The following is a 22370-nucleotide window of genomic DNA, read 5'->3' as shown; positions in this document are numbered from 1 at the left end:
TGGCAAGGTGGGTGCTTTGGCGGGAAGGACAGTTACGGGTGGGTCAGAGCAGGTAACCAGGGGTGACCTAGGTTAAAGGGGACTAGAGCAGGTGACCAGGATGAGTCAGGAAGGAGCTGGGGGCGGGGAAACAGATGTGAACTACTAATTAGAACTGGTGGAGAAGGTTGTTTACTGGAATTACAAGGAAGTTAAACTTTAAATAGAGAAAGAATAAGAGAGCTGAACATACTGACATACTGATTCTTTGAAGAGAAAGTTGGAGTTCACTATAACATGGTGAAACCCCGTCTCTACTAAAAATACAAAAATTAGCTGGGCGTTGTGACACACAACTATAGACCCAGCTACTTGGGAAGCTTAGGCAGGAGAATCGCTTGAACCAGGGAGATGGAGGTTGCAGTGAGCCAAGACGGCGCCACTGCATTCCAGCCTGGGCAACAGAGTGAGACTCCATCTCAAAAAAAAAGAAACCCCATCTCTACTAAAAATAACAAAATTAGCTGGACATCGTGGCACGTGCCTGTAGTCCCAGCTACTGGGGAGGCTGAGGCAGGAGAATCGCTTGAACCTGTGATGTAGAAGTTGCAGTGAGCTGAGGTTGTGCCACTGCACTCCAGCCTGGCAACAGAGACTCTCTGGGGAAAAAAAAAAAAAAAAGAAAGAAAGAAAAAGGAATTACTGAAACATGGAAAAATAGTGCCACTATGATCATTCCCTATTTATTTCAAAACCACAGTTGGAGTTAAGAGCATTTTGTATTTGTAAATTTCCAGATACATTATTTTTCACATCACTACCACGTATAGTTAATAGGTGCCTTATGTGCCAACATTCTGGAAGATGCTGCCATGTGTACCAAATCAGACACAAAATTGTATTCAGTCAAGTCCTCCATGCAATTGATGCACTAAGCATTTATGCATTGTTTGCTGCAGCTGGACATGTAGACAGTGTGTGGAGCAGCCCAACTGGGTCTCTAAAACAACCAATGCTCATTCATTTGTGGATATAGAGAGTGGATTCCACATGGTCAGCTTGCTAAGGCTGCTGAGCCACTTGCAGATGATGGCCAAGAGAAACAGAATACCCGCATGCAACAATGTTGTTGTCCTGTACCTCAGTAGTGTAAAGGTTCCCTCAGAGCCTTCAGGGGCAGGCAGGCGAGGTTAATGGGTAAGGAAGACTTCCTAAGAAAGTGGGAAGTGGTGGGAATGTTTCCAAATGCAGACAGCTCTATTTGGGGCAGCCAGTGCTCAACTCCGGAGTGTTGTCGTGTGGGGACTTGGACTAGCAAAGCCAAACCTCTGATTTTTTGTTTTTTAAGAAGTCAGAAATCTGGAGTTGCTTACTAAATCTCCTATTTTTCCCTCAGTGTTGCTAATTTAGTTTTTTTCTTCTCTGTGAGTGAGCTTCGGCCAGGTACTACCAGTTTATGAGCTCCCATAGAATTTTCCAGGGCAGTATTTGGAGGAATATTTGGGCAGAGGATTAGAACTAGTGTCAAGGGCTAGCCTGAGTAGTATTCTGGCTGGGTCCACTTGTCATGGCTTCCCAGTCCTCGTGGTTTATTAAACTGGCTCATTAGAAGTAAGATGTGGCAATTGACAACCTCATTCTCTGACTTTGTAATCATTTCTCCCTCCACTGCCATCCCTTTTGCTTCATGCCTGGTTGACACAATGACCTGCGTCATCAGGGGTGTGGGAGGTAGGGGTGTGCGTAGATGGAAGCTCCAGTAATTGAAAAGAATTTCTTACTTTTAAAAATTATCAGCATGAACGCATTCACAGTGTTTTCAGACAGTCCTTCTTCGGGTCTCCTTTGTTTTATCTTCAATCTGAAATACCTGAAAGCTAGTTTCTTGGCCAGTTAGCATTCCGCATGGTTCAATTGGCTCATGGCAACCAATAATCACAACGCCATTTGTATATCACAGTTCTGTTATCCAATTTGGGCTTAAAAGCTGTAGGGAAAAATTATTGTGAAAAAGAATTTTTGTTTGGGTGTAGAAAGTCAATGCAAGAAATTTATTTCAGATGAACCTAAATAGACCTAATAATAAATTCACCAAGCAGATGCTTATTAAAATGAAAATGTCTTAAAGCTCTGTGAATTTCTGGGGTTGGGGATATTCGGATTATAACTTTGTAGTAATGATACGTTTTACAAAGGCCATTTCTCTTCAGGCTAAGAAGAGTGAAAGGCTGAGACAAGTAGATGGAAAATTCAGATATAATAGGCTGACTTATGAAGTAAATGTTTTTATTTAGCATCCTTATATTGACAGACTTCCTTTATCTAATTTTCTGAATAGCTGCTTAAGTCTAAGTTATATTTAGCCTGTGTAAGCACAGTCACAGACAGAGAAATCGACAAATGTTTGCAGATACCTATAAATATGCTGCTTGTGGGTAGCACTTTTCAAAATCTTGAAAGTGACTTAAACAGCCTCTTAAATATTGCAGCAGCACAGCTCGCTGAAGGTTTGTAAACTCAGTGGAAGGTTCTTGTTTTTGTTCTCCTGGGCTGGTGCAAGTCTGTAGTGCGTGATCTTAGAAAAGAGACCCAAGCCTGTGTTCCTTGGATGAGAAATTACAGTGTTATGGAATTGGGGTCCCTCTGCAAAGTAATCATTTCAACAAGAAAATTTATTGTCTACACATTTCCAAGGGTTAGGGCCCAAAATTGAGTAGAAAGGGAATAATACATCAAAACTTCAACTGAAGAAAATTTTAAAGTGTTCATGTGAACTGACTGAGATTAACCAATACTGCCAGAGCACTTTCACCCATATGATGTACATGTTAACTGCCTGATGATATAATGATAGAAAGACATATACAACAGCTATTTTTCCTGGCAGAGAGCCGTGCTGTAAACCTGGAGATACTTAAGTGACATATCTCAGCCTTGATTCTGGCTGCAGGGATGGCCAGAATAGCCATTGACTTGCATAATAGATTTCTTCTGCATGCATTGCTTTTCCTGCCAGCTTCTGGGGTTGAGAATTTTGCATTTGACACATGCAATCTTAAGATGGAAAAAACCAAAATTGGGGGATACAATAAAGTAGCAGAACATTGTCTTGTTAGCTTGTAGGACATTTGTACAAACATGAATGCAGTTGTTGAAGGATGGAGATTCATTTGTCATGTCAAGAAAAATTAATCCTTAAAAGCATACATATAACTCTAAAGATTTCTAAAGGAATGAGAATTGGCCTTTTGAGTTTCCTCTTTTCTTTCATTTTATGCTGCAAATCCTCTGAGGCAATATGCTTCTGTATAATACTATTCTTGAGCTCCTGGTAAAAGTTGCCAGTTCTCCCTCCCCATGCCAGATGCCTTCTCTCCTAAAATCTAACAGCTGACTGGTGTCTTATTTATGTTTTAGTTACTTTTGTTATTTATTTCTTCCCTTTAATGCTGTACTGAACAGGAGCCATAAGAAGCAAATCAGGCACTTCAGAGCTTCTTTCCTTTGGATTCAGATTCTCTAGGATAGGAAGAACTGGCAAATAAATGAATGAATAGACTCTTGCTTTTCACCTGTCTAATAAATACATGTTTATGTCTCTTCGTAATGATTCACCCTTATGAACAAGTAATTATTTAAAGTTTCATTTTAATCTACACATCAGAGATGGAGATACGGAATTGTTTAGGCTTTTCTCTCAATCTCTCTCCCTCTTTGATTTTCAAGATGAAGCAAATTAATTAATGTGCACTTTTCAATTGAAGAAATGATTAAGACCCAGCTGTGTCTGTGAAATTATAAGTTACAGTGCAACACTTGGGACTGATTAATACTTTTTTGGCATGAAGAAGAGAGACATAGGTATCTAATCTAAATGGTATTCCAAAAAGTGTAAGTTAGCAGTTTGTTTGCAAATTAACTTTCAAAGACATCTAGGTTACTAAGTTTGACATTTCTACACACAAATCTTAAATGATTGATGGACTACTGTAAAATAGCTTTGTTCAAAAAAGATAATCTTTGGCAGGCTACTTCAAAGAGTTTACTGCTCTAGAAAGATGAAAAGATATCCTCATTTTACATTAATTTCCATGATAGATCAAGCTTATTTGAAATATTCCTGAGAATTAAGTGATATTTACTGTATCATGAGTCCTTTTTTTCACTGAATCCAGCAGTCCCACATGGAATTGTTTTTATTTCCAAGATTTAGGAGAATTTTTCTACACATAAAGAGCTTCATCAAGAAAATACAGATGGGCAGAACAGTATATCTGACATTTTTATTCACTACTATTTCACTGCAAGGAAGGATTGAGACTAAAATATATAGAGATAAGACTTTTTAAAATCAACAATACCGTTTCAGAATGTGGTTTCAGATTCTCCTTGTACTAGTCTTCACAGACTGTGAAAGGATCTGCCTACTTCTCTTTAAATATAAACTGTGTGATTTTATTTATTTATGCCTAAGTCACTGTAGAATGACATAAGTCAGGGGTGAATATCTCAACTAAGGGGTCAAGCAGGTAATGGAAATTAGTAAATAGGACGAGTTATAGATTGTGTGTGTGTGTGCGTGTGTGTGTGTGTATCTGTCTGTGTATCTGTGTGTTGGAGGTGGAGGTGTTGTGCCTGAGGGAAACTGTTACTTAGGTCAGTATGGCAGGCATTCTGATTTTTACAAACAAACTGAAAAATCTAGATTCATATCAGAAATCTGTTTTTCAATATTGGCAATCATCTCAAATTTCTGGGTGATCCTGGGCGTGTCTGGGAGTGGCAGTCTTGGTATCTGTATGGAAAAATATTTACCTTAAAAAGGAAAAAACATCTTCCTAGTTATTCACATTTTTTTGAATGCAGCATTTCATGATTGTGAAATAGCCCCTGTAAGAGCTTAAAGATGGCTCAAGATAAGAGAACTAAATCTTTGTCCCATATGGAAGGGCTCAGATGTGTCGTGAAGGAGATAGCAGTAGGTAACAGGTACAAGTTCCAAACACAAAAGTCAGCAAATTTACCATGTAGAAGTAAAGCAGAAGCCTTTTTTTCTCTTGAATTTATCTTTAATGGTATTTTCATTTTATGGCTTTGAACTGACTTGGAAAAAAAATCTGTTCTTTACTTTTTGGCAGGGTGAAGTAGAGAAATAAAGTCTCCCCGCTGAACTACTATGAGGTCAGAAGCCTTGCTGCTATATTTCACACTGCTACACTTTGCTGGGGCTGGTTTCCCAGAAGATTCTGAGCCAATCAGTATTTCGCATGGCAACTGTAAGTACCCACGGTCTCACTCACTGTCTCTCTTTGAGAACATTTTGGCCTGAATCAGCCTAGCAAAAAATAAAAATCAAAAATGAAATAGAAAAAGTGACTTATTAGTTATTTTAACCTCTCTACATGACAAAGGTGGATAATTCAGGTCTAGTCAAATTGACAGGGTGACTTTTCTATAACTCCATCAGACGTTGTGGGGACACGTGTGAAGATTTGAAACATCCCTCGAAACACTGATGAAGTCTCAGTTACTACATGGAGGCCATGGTGTTCATGCCTTAAAATCAGCTCTGTGGGAGAATATCACTGTTATCTGGGTGTTGCCAGTATTACACATCTTTATATATAATTCCATATATAGGGATTGTTGCAAGATATGAACAAAAAATCATGACTGTTTTTGAGTACTTCAGAGAAAATTTTTTTGGAGTTAGAAGTTACATAGTTAATAGACTTGGGTAAAGAGTAATTTTGAATTTATAGAGGACCCATTTTAACTGTTAATAACTTTCCTTTGGTCTCTGCTTCATTGTCAGGAGTAGATACTGACATGATTAAGAATTCAGTTGTCTCCTCAAAAGAGGAAAGTTCTGCCTATGTGTTGGATGGAGCATTCAATTTACCACTTTGTTTTTCATGCCCTCTAAAAGACTTAAGTATTTTATTACAGTAAAAATGTAAGAGAGCATTTTTTTCTAAATATCTCTTTTCATAGTAATTACTCCAAAACAAACACTGAGTGAACCATACAAAGGTGTCTAACATTAATATAGAATACTAAGGAGATCCAAATATGCCCAGAGTTCAGCTGTTCTTTCTGGGCTGGAAGATGAGGTAGCAAAACTGGCACACAACATTTAGACAGTGCAAAGTCTAAGATCATGATTAAGGCCAAATGTGTAGTTCAAGATCATCACTCCCGAAAGAGTCCACCGAACTCAGGGTCCCAAACTTAATAAACACTTATTTATTTCCATTTGAGGTAAGTTTTCTGTCTTGGATGCCCGAGTATAGAAGGGACTCCAGTCCAGATGTGCTGCTGAAAACCATTCCTCAATGGTCACTTAAATCCATGATCGTAGAGACATTTGAATTGTTTTAGCAATCTCCTTGATAAATGGGTACATGAAATTTCAAAGCAGTGGAAGGGAAAGCACAAGATTATCTTATTCCAAGCTCTCTATTGTGAATAATATACTAAGGCTCCCTGATAAGATACCCACTGTGAGTAATGGTCAGATAGTACAAGGGTGTAAAGTGAGGGGTCTAAGCATAAATCTGTGAATGGTTTTCTAGTCATTATTTATACCGCCACCCCTCTCCAGAAAACAAGTGCCTTTTAAATGTAGCCAATCTTTCTTTCCTCCTGAGTTTCTCTGGAGGCTCACCAGCACTCTGGAGATTGCAGGTATAAAGGGATGTTGAGATGTAGGTATTTTTAAAGGTCAGATCTCAATACAAATTGGCCACTCTCAGCCAAAGAGAACTGTAGGAAAAGAGAAATATGCTCATTGACTCACCAAGTCAGGGAAAATTCCTGATCACCTGACTGGCTACACTCAGTTTGACCCTGTCCTGTCAAAGCCCACATTTCTGTGAAATCGTTAGCCAATTGCTTTACTCAAGAGTGAACTTCCCACAGTTCCTAGAATGCCAACCAACCTCGCAGGGCTGCCTTCAATAGTGGATTATTCCAACTGGACGCCTGTGGAGACTGTATTTTTCTTCTGGCTCCTGGACAAGGGCTCTCGCCTCCAGACCACATTGCATTTGTGGTGATTGATGGGAAGGCTGCTTTGAAATAGTTTTGTCCCGAGACAAGATCTTTGGCAGACTGCCCCCTCAGGCTTAGCTCTACAGAAGATGAAAAGAAAACTGTGGAAGAAAAGAGCACCTTCATGCAAAGCGTTCACTAGCAAGTTGAGCCCTGAGAAAGAGGGACAAATCAAAAATTGTGACACTTAGAAATATAAATCCAGGCTTCTTATTATCTGGAAATGAAACTGTAACTTGATGAACCTTAAAGAGCACTCTTCCATCATATTTCCTAAAATAACAGACTCAAATGGAGAGGGAAAATGGTGGCACGGTCTGACTTAAACACGGCTCTCTTTTGTGGCCTGTCCCCTCCCCTCCCTACCCTGGCAATTCTTGGCTTGATTTGCTTTTCCTTTTTTGCCCCATCTCCTCTTTTCACAGATACAAAACAGTATCCGGTGTTTGTGGGCCACAAGCCAGGACGGAACACCACACAGAGGCACAGGCTGGACATCCAGATGATTATGATCATGAACAGAACCCTCTACATTGCTGCTAGGTAAGGGGCCCTTCCCCCAGAGCGTCCGAAGGCCCAGAGTCCTCAATTTACCAGCTATGCATTATTTTTAAGATCTTGAGGTTTCTAAATAGAGTGTTATTTAATTTAAAGGCTCCTTAAATTTGTCAAGCTATCATTATTTCAAAATTGCCTGCGTCTGTTTAACCCTATGAGGACTTAAATAGAAATAATAGCATATTGGGGCACTTACACTCAAATTATCCACTGTTTATTTTGAACAGATAGGCAAGAGTTTATGCAAGCACCCATTTGAATGCTCTGCTCCTCAATACTTGTTTGTTTGTTTGAGACAGAGTTTTCACTCTTGTTGCCTAGGCTGGAGGGCAGTGGTGCAACCTCAGCTCACTACAGCCCCCCTCTTCTGGGTTCAAGCAATTCTCTTGCCTCAGCCTCCCAAGTAGCTGAAATTACAGGCATGTACCATCACACCTAGTTAATTTTGTATTTTTAGTGGGAACAGGGTTTCACTATGTTGGTCAGGCTGGTCTTGAACTCTTGGCCTCAGGTGATTCACCCACCACGACCTCCCAAAGTACTTGGATTACAGGCATGAGCCACCTCATCTGGTCTAATCCTTGTTTGTTAAATTAAGTTGAATGTGTAAACATGTATTATATAGTATGAATGTAGGTGTGTGTATTTAACCTATTTGTATTTTTGCAGTTAACATATATATCATTGATAATATAGATCATTACTATGAAAGAATGGCAATGACAACCAAAGAAAGCATAATATATATTTTAGAAGGTTTTTATTTGGTTTTAGTAAAAAAAAAAAATCCATTGGGGAAATGTTATTTAGACAGACAGACTGACGTCTTAAGGCTGAATGGCATGGTATGAATACTGTTCAAACAGGGCTGACATATATTCAGACTTTTGTTCTAATTCTGCCGTTAATTTAGCCAGACCACGACTTCTCTGGCCATAAGTATCCTCTGCCAAATGAGAGGTTGTATTTGATGACCTTAATGAAGTCCCTTAGGATTTCAACAACATATGTTCCTCCATTTTGGGCGTGTGTAGCTATTCAGAATAATTCCAAATGAAGGGCAACTGGGAGCACTATCTTATGGTGTTCCCTGTGGTCTTTCCTGGCACTACACTGTTTAATCATTTCACACTGGGGAGAAGAAATGGAGCTTATGCTGTTTTCTGAGACAGGGTTTCACGTCTGTCACCCAGGCTGGAGTGCAGTGGCACCATCTCAGCTCACCGCAACCTCCTCCTCCCCAACAGGGTTAAAGCAATTCTCCTGCCTCGGCCTCCTGAGTAGTTGGGACTACAGGCACATGCCACCACATCCAGCTAATTTTTGTATTTTTAATAGAGACGGGGGTCTCACCATGTTGGCCAGGCTCGAACTTCTGACCTTCAAGTGGCCCACCCACCTCAACCTCCCAAAGTGCTGGGATAACAGGTGTACACCACAATGCCTGTCCTAGAAATGCAGATTATGTTTCTATATGGCATAAGGAAAGAACAAGTAAATAATAATAGTGGTTGATTCTTCTAAAGCACTCAGATGTTCTGAGGTGATAAGCTTTGCAACATAAAGAAAAAAAAGGCTACATTAAAACGTTCTGAGAGTGCCCCTAACTTGGCCACAGGGAGCAATGTCCAAATACTTTTTTAAAGTTTTACTTTACAAATACTTACATAATATATACAAGTATGCTGTGCGCATACAATTAACAAACATAGCTGTAGGTTTTTTATGAATGTTAATTCATTCAGTTCTGGAAATGACCCTATAAGAAGGAGCTATAATTATTCACATGTCTTATAGGAGGAATCCAAGGGACAGAAAGGTGAAATGACGGGGTCAAAATGACAGAGGCAGGATTTGAACCAGGATGGTCTTGCTCTAGAGTCCATGCTGTCATTCCCTGTACTGTGCTGCATGCTAAGGAATAGAGCTGATACTGTTTGTCTTGATAATGCCCTTCTGATAGCTGTTGCCCAAGAACATGGTCATTATGGGTATTCATTATAAAGCATTTCAATGAGATGTTCAATAATCACCTCTCTGATAGAATACCAGCTCCTTAAATGTCATTTTTATTTTCCTAAATGTAGTAGGATTAGAAAATGACATTAGTACTCAATTATCTAAGGTCCAATCAAAACAAATGATGAAACACTGAATCTGTGAGAAATAGGTTGACTCAAGAATCTCTTGTGAATTGTTCACTTTGCAAACTGAGTCTCTGGGGGAAAAAATGGTATAAGAGACAGCCCTGGTATTTGATGATTTAGCAGGGTGTGGACTGCAGGTCCCTGCGCTACACGAGTGTTAGGAGCAAGGTCCTATGCAGACTTAAAAGTGATCATTATTCCAGGAACCAAGACAGTTTTATTCTAACTCCTCACCCCAAGGAAGGAAAGGAAAAGAAGAAATAGGATAATAAGAAGAAACACATTAATTTTTTTGAAACTGTGAAACGCATCTTTCATTAAAGGTCAAGTTCGTATCACTGTAGCATTGACTTTGTATCACTGTAGCATTGACATGTTGGCTTTCACACCATACGCAGCCACTTTCTCTCAATACACACCCTTAGAAAAAATTCCTGAAGGAGTTCCGTGCCCACCATCTTTAGGGCCTCTTCTCTTCTTTTAATTTTACACTTTAATTTTACACTTCCCAACATTGCTCTGAGAGATCCAGGTTTCTAGGCAGCAAGTAACACAATTTAAAGCTAAATCCCCCCCAGGCTCAAGCCATGGCAACACAATTCAGTGGTGCTTGCTGGAGGGGGAAGAGGAAGTCCTAGGATTAAGTCAGTTTATGTTCAAATAACTTAATTCAGGAAGAACAGCGTATGAGGCCTGGGATGCATGCACACGCAGATGGTTGGGAATGACCCCTGGTCTGTGGTTTACCATAAAGCACCATTTTTGTTTGCGAGAGCCATGTGAGCTTTTGGATATCGAAAAAGATTGTCATTGTCCAAGAGAAGATTTCATTCATAGAATTCTATGTTTAAAAGGCTTCCCAGTTCTTCTAGACAATTGATGTCAGCAATCGCAAGCCAAGTCCCATCCAGAACCCGGGGGACTGAGTGAGGGTTGGTGGCAAGAACCCCTTCCAATTTTGCTTTATTATTATCCACTTTGTAAATTCCTCTTCTTTTTTAATCTCTAAACTGCTAATTAACATAAACAGGCCATGCCAAAAGGGGGCAATCTGAGAGCTTTCTGAGGAGCTGCCAATGCATATTAATCAGTTGTTCATTTACAATTCATATATTCAGCTTCAACTTAAGTTTTGAGGGGAAGCAGGCAAGGAAAAGCCTCCAGTCATCTCAAACCTGATACCAAAGTAATAGGCAGTTCCATTCCAATAATGAGTCTGACCACAGCACCACCAATAAAGTCAAACAAGTAATAAACAAATGCAGTAAAACTGCCTTGAAATTAAAGGGCAGGGCGATTCTGGCAGCCTACTGAAGTTTAAAGAAATTTCCAATTCAGCAATTTACAAAAAAGGCCCCTATTCCTCAACCCCTTACCACGCCCTCCTCCCCCACACCCTTCCCTCCACACACACACACAAGTAGCAGGCAAGGGAGTTTTCTAAGCCAGCTACCCTTCCCGCTACTTTTATTTTCACGTGAGACGGCCTGTTATTTTTCTCTGTTGTGTTTTTCCTAAAACGAGAAGCAAACAGATTTCCCAAGAACTGAAAAACATTATATATATATATAGAAGTGAATCCTGCAAATAATTCCTTTCTTTTCTTCTCCCTGCTTTTTCTTTTAAGTAACAAGGGGGCTTAAAAGTCTGCATGGGAGACTTGAGGTCCTGGTTTAAAGCTGTGGGTAATTTTCCAGCCCCAGGACTTCCTGCATTTTAGAAAAAGTCAATGTTATTTCAAGGGAAAATGAGCTGTTTTGCTTTCCCTCACTAGCCCCCCATCTCCTCTGTTGAGTGTAGTTCTTTTCTTTTCTTTCTTATGAATTCCAGACAAAAACGCCCTTGTACTCAGCTCACACAGAAGGGGATGTTTAAATATAGCCCCACACCTGAGCTGCTGATTCTTTCTCCCCTTACAAAGCTAGATTGGCAGCAAATTGTAAAGACAACCAAATTCTTGGCAAAACAGGAAGGTGAACAGAAGCAAGAAATGTAAACTTTAGCTCAAGTACATTTTAGACTTCAATTGACCATCATTATGAGGAAAAGAGTGGCTTCTGGAAATAATTTTACCTTTATCATCTTCCATCCTGTCGATCAAATAATTAAAGTTAAGATGGAAATATATTTTTAAAAGAAAGATGGAGATCAGTTTTTTGTTAGCCCTCTCGATGAACAAATGTGGCATGTTGAATACCAAGTATTTGGTACGTGTATTTGAAGGTAATGAAAGGGCACGTGAATCCGTTTGTGTTCTAGTCTTTGGGCCAATTTAACTTTCAGAGCCCTCCCTTCTGAGCTACACATATGCAGATGCTGTAGTTGTAGTGTCAGAGAGAAGAGCTAATACAGGAAAGTTTCCATGAAGGTGTCCCTTAGAGCACAATGCCGTGATTTATCAGAAGGTGCTAGATGGGATCTGGAGACATCTCTCCAAGGCTGCACTCTTTTCTTCTTGCATGTGGATATCATGTTTTTCTAAGAACATGGATATGGACTTATCTGTCCTGATAAGACATAACTCATTAAGCAGAAAATGAACTGTTTTGACTCTGTTTGACCTTATATTATTTTTCTTTGTCTATAGGGACCATATTTATACTGTTGATATAGACACATCACACACGGAAGAAATTTATTGTAGCAAAGTAAGTTGTTTTAAAACCATATTTGTAAAATAAAGGACCTTTGGATAGTTCTTGAACAGAATATGTATTTTAAGTGCATTGATTAAGATTATGTGGCTAATCGTAACTTAGAGATGGCGACATGCATTTTGTGAAATCCTAATTAGGGAACAGGTTAGGATTTAATACATGTTCAGGAACAGTTTATGTACTTCATATTTTATTCATCAAATATATGTGTACATATGCATTTTGGAATTTTAGGTAATTTCTACATTTCTTTAATAAAACTATTGCCTCATGTATCAAGGAAATCATCAGTTTTCATAAGTAAAATTTTGTTCCACGAATATATTCTACAAAGGTTTCAATGTTATATTTCCATGTCTTGCAGTATTAAGTTTGATTTGACTGTTGTGGTTCAGGAACTTGATCGTTACCCATTTCAGACAGACGTAAAGTATAACCTAAGCTTTCCTTACAACTCCACATGGGGTATTTTGGTTAATAAAACCTATGCCATAGAAGTAGAAGATCCCTTCAGTCCATTAGTCTATGGGAAGGAGTATAACCTGAATTAAATCTTTGTCCACCTGGAGTGAATGTCCTCTTTATGTTTAAGAAAATGACTTCCATATTTTAAGAAAAAAGCCCTCTTTATAAAAATTGATTTATCAACTGAAAGGAAAGGGCAAGGACATATATTTTATCAAAATGATCATAATTTAGCAAATTAATCTGGAGAGTTTACATGAAATTTCCACGCTGTTATTTATTCTTCTTTCCTTTCTCCTTCATCTTTATCTCAAACAGAAGAAGACCATTTTGTGGTTTAATGAATAGATAGGAGTTCCAAATTAAACGAACGTTTTCATCTGGAATCTTTTGTTGTTATGGTGAATTAATCATGGAGAAAGGGTGCAGAAAGCTTTCAATAAATATATGTTCAGCCTTTAGTCTCCCCAAGGGAACTCTTACTTCTAAAATCAAATGCAACAACCTCTGGGCTCTAATTGATTTCTTTCTTGATCCCTGCAGAAACTGACATGGAAATCTAGACAGGCTGATGTAGACACATGCAGAATGAAGGGAAAACATAAGGTAGGCAATTTTCATTTCTCCTGCAGCTGCCACTTTGGGTTAAGTTTTTGACTGTTATCTCCCGCCGTAGACCATGATGTAGAATGAATTGTGCTTTTTCCCTTTTCGCCCAGTAATTGCTTTTTCCATCAACTTATTGAAGGCTTTAATTTGCAAAAATAGTTTGCTTTTAATGTGATGAAACATTACAACAGCTGCTAGCCCTGCATCATGAACTACTTAGGCGCACACAGGATTATGGACACAAAGCCGGCTGCCCGGAGTCTTCTAAGTGCACTCCGATGCCCACCTCTGTAGTCCAAGGCCCACAGGGATTCTGGGGAAGAGCTCATAAAAGGCTGCACAGATATGCGGGGTTTTGTGCCTGTGGTCGTATAACAACATAAAAACACACTTCAGCCAGCAGCTTTGTACATCAGGGAACGCTGGGGCATCTGGCATTAAAATTAATATGCTGAGAGGTTGGCACTTCCAGGTTTGCCTTCCTTTTGTGACATAAAGTAAACACATACTCTTTCATTCTATGCCTTGTTTTTATTTGCTGTTGAAAGAGTAATGGTTGATGTCGGCATCACCTCTGGTTCACATCAGGAGGAACTTGAACTTTTAATGGGAGAAGTGCTCACCCACCTCCATTTTAACCATACTGTCAGTCAACCACGGCATACAGTGAAGAATCAGTTTCTGTATTGAATGGACACAATACAAAACAGTTTGAATTATTTTTCAGGATGAGTGTCACAACTTTATTAAAGTTCTTCTGAAGAAAACCGATGATGCATTGTTTGTCTGTGGAACTAATGCCTTCAACCCTTCCTGCAGAAACTATAAGGTAAATGCTATTTGTTGGTTGGAACCACACTGCCAGGAGGCATTTCATAATTTACTGTGATTGTACCTGCAGCAACCTAAGAGGGGCAATTCAACACCACCTGAGTTCCTCTCAGTTGTTCAACTTAATGTATTGCTCCACATGAGTGATCCTGAGCAGGCTTCTAAGCTTCCTGTTTGTTCAGGATTGATTGACACATCTTTAAAGAGCCTGCCTAGCAAAGTTAGTTTCTGTAAGACCCTTTTCTCTATTGTTCAGAAGGCTAACATGCTTACCACGTACACCATGTGGATTTCCTCTCTCTCTATTTCTTTCTCTCTCTCACCCCACTATCTACCCTCTGAGCACAAAGGCACAGTTATATGGTGAGAAATTTCTATTCTAAAAGGTATCTCAAAAGCATGCCATTTGAAACCGTAGACTTTCCTGCAAGAACACGGGAATTTAATTCCATTGAGCACTCAGCTTTCTTGACCACGGCCTTACTTACCTTGGTTTTATGAGGGGGTTGGGGGGGACCCTCTTAAAGAGTTAGTAAATCTAGCTGGTTTTGATGCAGCTAATAGAAATGCTGATGAAGGAGCAGGGACTTTGCCAGGCATGGAAGCAGAGGTGACAGCGATCTGAGGTCTTGGCTGCACCACTGTTAGCTTTCCTTGTACATCCTCCTGCAGGCTTTCTCTCAGCAAACATGTACTGCGGTCCTACTGTGGCCTAGTGCTGAGGTTGTAAAGATAGATAGGAGGCCTCCACCCTTCAGGAAGCCAGGCAGGGAAAAGAAAACTACAGTTCCATAGGGTTGCTGCCATGGTGACATCACGCAATGAATTATGGAAGCACAACACAAAAGTTCTTGCCATACGTGAGGAGAGGAGTCTGGGAAAGCATCAGAACTGGATAGATGACCCCCTGTCATCAAACTTTCCTACCGGTTGTTCTCATACCTGGAACCACAAATACTCCCGCCCTTAAAAAACACAGGCTCTACAAGAGATCACATCTGTGATTGTCCAGAATCTAACATAATATCTCCCAAACAGGTGTTTAATTAATTTTTGTGAAGCATTGAATGAGGTAATGCCTAACGTTTGTCTTATAGGATAAGGAGAAGTTAGCCAAATGAAGGAAGAAAGGCATTCCAGGTAGCATGGAACAGCATGAACAAAGGCAGGGAGTAAGAAATGGCCTGTTGAGCCTGAGAAACATCATTTGGTTCTGAATTGTGGGACTGTGAAATGACAAGTGTTAACAGAAAGAAGCTTGAGATGTAGATGGCCCTAGGGATGAAGGGAAGGGAATAGATTCAGGAAATACTGAAGTGACAAAAACTGGTAGGATTTAATAATTGATAAGAAGCACAGGATAGAGAGAGAGGCAAGTCAAGAATGACTGCTAGGCCATCTCTTGGTGACTAGATGGATAGGGCCGCCACCAATTCAGACAGGAAATAAAGGAAGAGCCATGAGGTTGGGATCGGGAGAGTGTGAAGGTGAAGGCTCCGTTTTGCACATTATGAGTGTGCCAGGCACTGTGCAGATCCCTGCCTATGGGACATGCATAGGGCTATCTAGCAAGAGGATGGATCGGTAAGCTTTGATTTAGAGAGAATATGGGGAGAAATACAGATTTGAGTTCCATCATCATAAAGTGAAACCCTAAGAGTGGGAAGAATGAGAAAAGCAATAATGGGCTGGAATCAGCACCAGCAAGCACACCAGAAAGACCCCCTGCCTTTTCTTGGCACGGACAGTGAAGGGAGGGTCTATTTGACCCTCATACTCATCTTCCTTCTTACACTTGGAAATGGGCACCAAGAGGGCCAGGATTAGGGTGGAGACAGCAAGGGACATGTCTCGGCATAAAATAGAAGGGGCATCAAAAGATTCAGTAATTAAGTTAGATTTTTAATGCAGTATTTTAAACAAATCAAAATTAGTACATAAAGGTCTGTCATAAACAAAAGATCAAGTTTTTAAGTATAGAGACAAGATCCATCCATTTATAATAGAGGTAGCCAGTCTAGCCCAGTATTTACTCTAGCCAGTGACGGCATACAGCTAAGGCTTCAACTTTCGTTTGCCACTTAATATTCCATCCCTGTTTGTCATTGTTTAGGACTCATTAAGATTAATGCTTCTAACAAATCCCAAGGAATTCCTTAGTTGGAAAGCTATGTTTTATGACAAATCACAGGTTTTCTTGGCACTGTGATATACAGGCCATGAGCTGTCTGGCTTATTCTTCATGTACATGTTCCCACGATTCTACACCTGTGGTAGTGCCGTCACCTCTCGCTTGTTCCAGCCACACCTGCTAAGACATGCTCCGGGAGCCCAGGCCTCTTAGAAGCCACAGATGAGCTGTTGCTCATGCTCGGTTCCCAACAATCCGCCTAGCACTGTGAATGGTAGTAAGAACCCTTAGCACTGCTCAGAAAAGTATATTTTTAGACTCAGGGCACAGCGTGACATTGCTGATCATATGGGACATAATGTATTTGGCTGCAGGGAGAATGACAGCTTCTCTCTTAAGTGCTTTTTATCAACAGATCAGGACAATGGTTCAAAGGGAAAACAATGTCCACTCTTCCACTGAAAAACCCAAGTCTTATCATAGCACACAAGCATTAAGTTGATTAGAGTGACATGAAGCAAGAGAGTGATCAATTTTCATTATCTGCCTCTCTGCCATGCCCTGATCTATATTAATTTTTATAACACAAGTAAGCTGAACGTGTTAGAAAGGTTATAGTCCCAAATTCGATTATTAAGATTATCTGGGGGGGAGATTTAAAGGCTACCCACTATCAATCTAAAACTCCGCTCCCTACCTTTTTTCTCCTATACTCTAACCCTCTTGAACTTTTGCAAAACTCAGGCTAGGTCTTTGTATACTTATCTGTACCCGATAGTGGTTTAATTTCCCAGGAGCTGCTGTGAAGTCTAAGATTTCATGACTGCTTCAAGGGTTGGTTTTTACTTCATGGAAAGAGGAATTCCCCACGGCATTGCTTTGTCTCTGGACCTTTCCAGTGTCGCAAACCGAAACATCTGTTCTTCGCTGCTTCTTGCCTTTGACTAGCTGTAGCTATAATCACTATTTTTTAGGATTAGGTACATTATAAAGAAAACCATACACCCCGCGTCTATTGTTTCCTCATTGCTAGGATTAGAGCGTGCGCAGCTTGGGATAAGGGCATTTCGGTTGCATCATTGTGTGCTAAGTATCATTTTTGAATACATGCCAGACCCACAGACCACAAAGTCTCTCAAAGTTCAACAGAAAGCTCTTGGTTGGTATAAAATATCTGAAAAAGACTTCCATAAAAAAATGTGCTGGGTGGAAGAGTACACTGCTCAGAAACATGTCTGATTCAACCATCTCTTCCCTAAAAATACATGTTTTTAACACGGCTATTTTATGTAATTCTCAAGTATAGCTTAAAAAATATACAGTGGCTCCAACAGGGGCTATCTCAAAGTGGTTACAGATTTTAAATGGCCTGCCACCTCCTGAAAATAATTTCTGAGGGTTTAGGACAAAACAGCAACACTACGGTTGGTTGTTGTTTGTAATTAAGTCCTATTATTTCGTTCAGATGGATACATTAGAATCATTCGGGGATGAATTTAGCGGAATGGCCAGATGCCCTTACGATGCCAAACACGCCAACATTGCGCTGTTTGCAGGTAAGCCACCTGATTGCTTCTCGTTGCATTTGCTTTTGCATGTTTCATCCTGTCGCTGTGAATCTGCTCTGGAGGATTCATGGAATCACAGTTGTGCTTTGAGTCTCTGGTGAATACTGTAATTAAGAATGCCTTTCCGTTTGAAATTAGTATGAAAATTGTACTTTTGCTTCTCAAAAAAAGTCTTTGCCCCATTTACCCATGCTTTTGTGCCTTTAGGAAAGGATAACAGCATAGGACTGAACATGTGGCAAATCAATTAGGGCACTTTTGGGCTCAAATAATAGAAAATCCCACCCCAAACCACCAATGTAAAAAAATAAATAAAATGAAATTTAAATTTAAAAGCCCCCACTGATGTGCATTTGCTGTTTAAGGCAGGGTGGACTTGGGGTTGGCTAGATTCAGTAGCTCAACAGTGTTGTCTGGGAGGCAGCTCCTTTGCATTCCCATGCTCTGCGTCGACCTCATGGTGAGACAGGCGGTTCTCACAGTCAGAGGATGGCTGCCAACCCCAATTAGGGCTACATGTCTTCTTGTCCACATATAGAAGAGAAAGGGAAAGAAACAAAAGGAAGCTTCTGGAAACTCTCTCAGGGCAATGAGGCCGCATACCTACAAGCTTCCAACAGACATCTTTTCAAATAGCATTGACCTGATTAGGTTACACGCCCATCTCTGACCGAAATATGGGGTGGCTGAGGGGAGGGGGCCGATTGCTTAGGGTGACCTCTATTCCCCAACACCACCCCTTCTTTCCGCTGCAAAAGACAGAAAGAAATAGCAAACAGACCATCATTTTCAGATTTAGTGGGATTTTTGTATTTGAGTTTGTGTGCTTTAATTAGAAATTTATTTAGGAATTCATTACCAGCTGCGTATGAGGAGGTGGGTGTAGAGAGAGGCGTTGGTATAATAGTGATTGTTATAGCATGTAATAAAGCAGTTAGCTATAATTTCCATCACAACAGCTAAAAACTGGCACATACTAGCTGGATGAGGGGCCCTAGGGCTTTGATTATGAAACAAGATCAGTTCCTTGCTTCCTGAACCTTTCCCTCAGTGTCATCCATTTGTGGGCCTGAATCTGCAGCGACAGATTGTTGAGTTAAGGCCGGGAGGTTCCTTGAATTCTCGCCCTAAATGAGAGCACAGTATTACTGAGAAGCAGTTCTGTCAAGAATACAAAGTCTTTCAGACCTATTTGTAAGGTATGAGCGAGGCCAGTGGAGAGAGTACTCGAGCATATTCCCAAGTGCACGAGTACTGCTGCAGGCCCTCACTGACACGTGGAACCTGCATTAGTTGGGACCTTGGAGAACGTGGGCTGCAGGGGAGAATTTAAATTTAACTGTAGGGCCAGGAGTGGTAGCTCACACCTGTAATCCCAGCACTGTAGAAGGCCAAGGTGGGAAGATCGCTTGAGCCCAGGAGTTCAACATAGGGAGACCCCAACACTACAAAAAAGAAAAAAATTAGGTGGGCATGGAACCCAAGAGGTTGAGGTTGCCGTGAGCTATGATTGAGCCGCTGCACTCTAGCCTGGGTGACAGGAGAGCCTGTCTCAATAAAATGAAATAAAAACATAATTTAAATGTAAACTAAAAATAAGACTTACTGTGTAGCCTAAGGTAGAAAAGGTAGAATGGGCAGAGAACTTACTATGGCCACCAAGTTTCCAGGAGCTATACAGAGCAAGCCACATGAGTTAATATTATAACTGTCCCCACCTCTAGTGTTATATCTAAATAGATTTTCACTTAAGTGTTTGAATTCATAAAAGTCCGGCCCTTATTAATAGGAGATCCTCATTGCAAATGAATGGTATCATATTACTAAGAGTGGCAGAGGCGGGGCACAGTGGCTCATGCCTCTAATCCCACTTTGGGATGCTGAGGTGTGCAGATCACTTGAGGTTGGGAGTTCGAGACCAGCCTGACCAACATAGAGAAACCCTACCTCTACTAAAAATACAAAGTTAGCTGGGCATGGTGGTGCATGCCTGTAATGCCAGCTACTCAGGAGGCTAAGGCAGGAGAATCGCTTGAACCCAGGAGGCGAAGGTTGTGGTGAGCTGAGATCGTGCCACTCCAGCCTTGGCAACAAGAATGAAACTCCATCTCAAAAAAAAAAAAAAAAAAGTGACAGAAAAGTATTCTGTTCTGCAAGTAGATGTTCTGGTGAGATACCCAGTTTTTATAAGGATGTAAAACAGAAAGAGCTTTGGAGAATAGTTAGGAGCAATAGCCATCACCACTACCTACACCCCCTTTGACTTCTCCCACTACCCATGTATATCTGTATGGCTTGGGGCTATAGGAATATAGAATATATATTCTATAGTCATAAATATATAAAGAATGTTTTTATGATCTCAGGCCCAAAATCCATAAGAAAAGTTATGATTCATAGGTATTTTCTGGGCCAATTTAAAGGTTTGCTGTCTGCAGTTTAAAGCTACCAAAATAGTCAACACTTATAGATATATAGCTGTTAACGTTGCAGATATTAAAACATCTCTAAATTGAAGCTGGGCACATTTTAGTTATTTTAAGACCAAAGACAGACATCAAGATATTTGTTTAAGTATGTTTCAATATTTTTTTAAACAAACTACAAAAATACTACATGTAAAAGAGCTTGAACAGAACTATGTTGTGTATAAGTCACTCTGACATACAACTAATAAATATATGTAATCCACTAAAAGTGAATTGAGGAAGTAATTTTTTTTTTAATTTTGGATATAATTCTTGTTTCCATTTAGCAACATAGATTTTGCTATTGTAGAATACCCCATTTTGATTATTTGTTTGCAGAGTGTTTGCTAAGCCAGGAGGGAACCAAAAGGTCTAGAGACTAATCTTCAGTCTGCTTTATTCTCTTTTGCCTGGGATCTACCCCCAGTCATATCTCCCCCAAAATATGAATTATTAAAGAATGACCTATTTGAACTAAGCATCACCCCTTCCCCTTTCTTCTTTGCTGTAGCATGTTTTATTTCAGAATGTTTTCAGTTTGTAACTTTGGAGATACCAAAGCAAATATCTGTTATTGAAGCTAGATTGCCAGAGTTTAGTGAACTGTCATGCCTGAGGTCAAGAGAAGCTGTGACTCCCAGGACGGTAGCAATTTAGTCAGCCCCTGTTTTGCTTATGAACGCTCTCTCTTCAACTCCCCTCGCCTGATCAGGCTGAGGACTCCTTTACTTAATGCATGTGCTTAAAATTTCTGGAGACACAATCAGCAGCTCTTTCCCTGGGTTCTCACCTAATCCGGTTTACCATGGTGTGGTAGTGTCCAAGGGTCCTTGGCCTCAAGGTTTCAGTCAAGGTCCAGCTAATCAAGTGAAGCAAACATTTTTCATTTACCCTGTTCCCTGAGCTGCTGCTGCTTCATAAAATTGCCATGCAATTTAAAAGTGAAAAATGTTTCATCTCTCATGATCCCACTTTAAAATGGTTGGGAATGTGGGCCAAGAGTTTTCCCAGTGACTCTTGGATTTTTCCCAGTTGTCCTATCTCATTTGCCTGATGTAGGAAAGCAATCTAGGGGATGTCTTTATTATTCCTCCGCCCCCACTGACTTACTCCCACCCTGTCACCTCTTTTCTTTTTCTTCTAAGACGGAAAACTATACTCAGCCACAGTGACGGACTTCCTTGCCATTGACGCAGTCATTTACCGGAGTCTTGGAGACAGCCCTACCCTGCGGACCGTCAAGCACGATTCAAAATGGTTGAAAGGTGAACAAACAATTAAAAGAAGGAAGGTCGGAGGGGAGAGGAATGTACATCTTGTGGGAGATTTAGAGTCCGGAGGGACCAGACTGTAGGCTCATTTTAGTAATGGCTTCTGACAGACAGAAACATGTAAATTGCATCTTTTGCTTCAACTGATTTATTTACCTCCCATTTTTCCTTCCCCTGTTTCTGAAGCATTAACAAAACTACCAATGCCACAACAATAGAATACATTACATTCATCTTCCCTTGTTTCAAACCCTCATTTCACAGTCCCACATGAAAAGAACTGAACAATGCATTCATAGAAGGGGACTGGGGCTTGGAGGTGGTGGGGAAGAGGAGAAAAGCTATTCACAACCCTACATGAGGCAGGGTGACGAGGCAACGTATACAGAATCTTCTCTGTAATAGGCGCATTCCATTGTGGAAAATAAAATTACAGAGATATGCATAACTTGGCAATTCTTCACTGTTGATTGCAAAGCTTCTGAAATATATAATTTGTAAGTGTGAATGCCTTGTGAAATCACTAGCACCTGCATGTGTGAAGTCATTAGAAATGGTTAGTGTTAACCAAATGTCTAATGGCCCTACACTTTTAATTAATAACATGTCTTTGGCTGCACTTGATTGAAATTC

At 40.3% G+C, this 22370-nt stretch overlaps 1 protein-coding gene across 4 annotated transcripts in view; it reads left to right on the top strand.

The window, feature by feature from the left end:
* SEMA6A (semaphorin 6A) overlaps positions 1-22370 on the top strand; it is a 132771-nt gene that overhangs the window by 65492 nt on the left and 44909 nt on the right. For 3 of the 4 annotated variants that reach the window (XM_017502046.2, XM_017502045.2, XM_017502044.2), the window contains exons 2-8: positions 5118-5255; positions 7458-7575; positions 12325-12385; positions 13403-13465; positions 14196-14297; positions 17896-17986; positions 21612-21731. In XM_017502046.2, coding sequence (XP_017357535.1) covers positions 5156-5255; positions 7458-7575; positions 12325-12385; positions 13403-13465; positions 14196-14297; positions 17896-17986; positions 21612-21731 — 655 coding nt within the window. In that variant the 5' untranslated portion in view covers positions 5118-5155. Of the gene's footprint in view, positions 1-5117; positions 5256-7457; positions 7576-12324; positions 12390-13402; positions 13466-14195; positions 14298-17895; positions 17987-21611; positions 21732-22370 lie in introns of those variants that run through there. The other variant, XM_017502047.2, reaches the window with a different exon arrangement.

Source organism: Cebus imitator, unplaced genomic scaffold (genome assembly GCF_001604975.1).
Source record: "Cebus imitator isolate Cc_AM_T3 unplaced genomic scaffold, Cebus_imitator-1.0 Scaffold288, whole genome shotgun sequence".
In the NCBI taxonomy this organism is placed as follows: domain Eukaryota; kingdom Metazoa; phylum Chordata; class Mammalia; order Primates; family Cebidae; genus Cebus; species Cebus imitator.
This window is presented reverse-complemented; position numbering and strand designations above follow the sequence as displayed.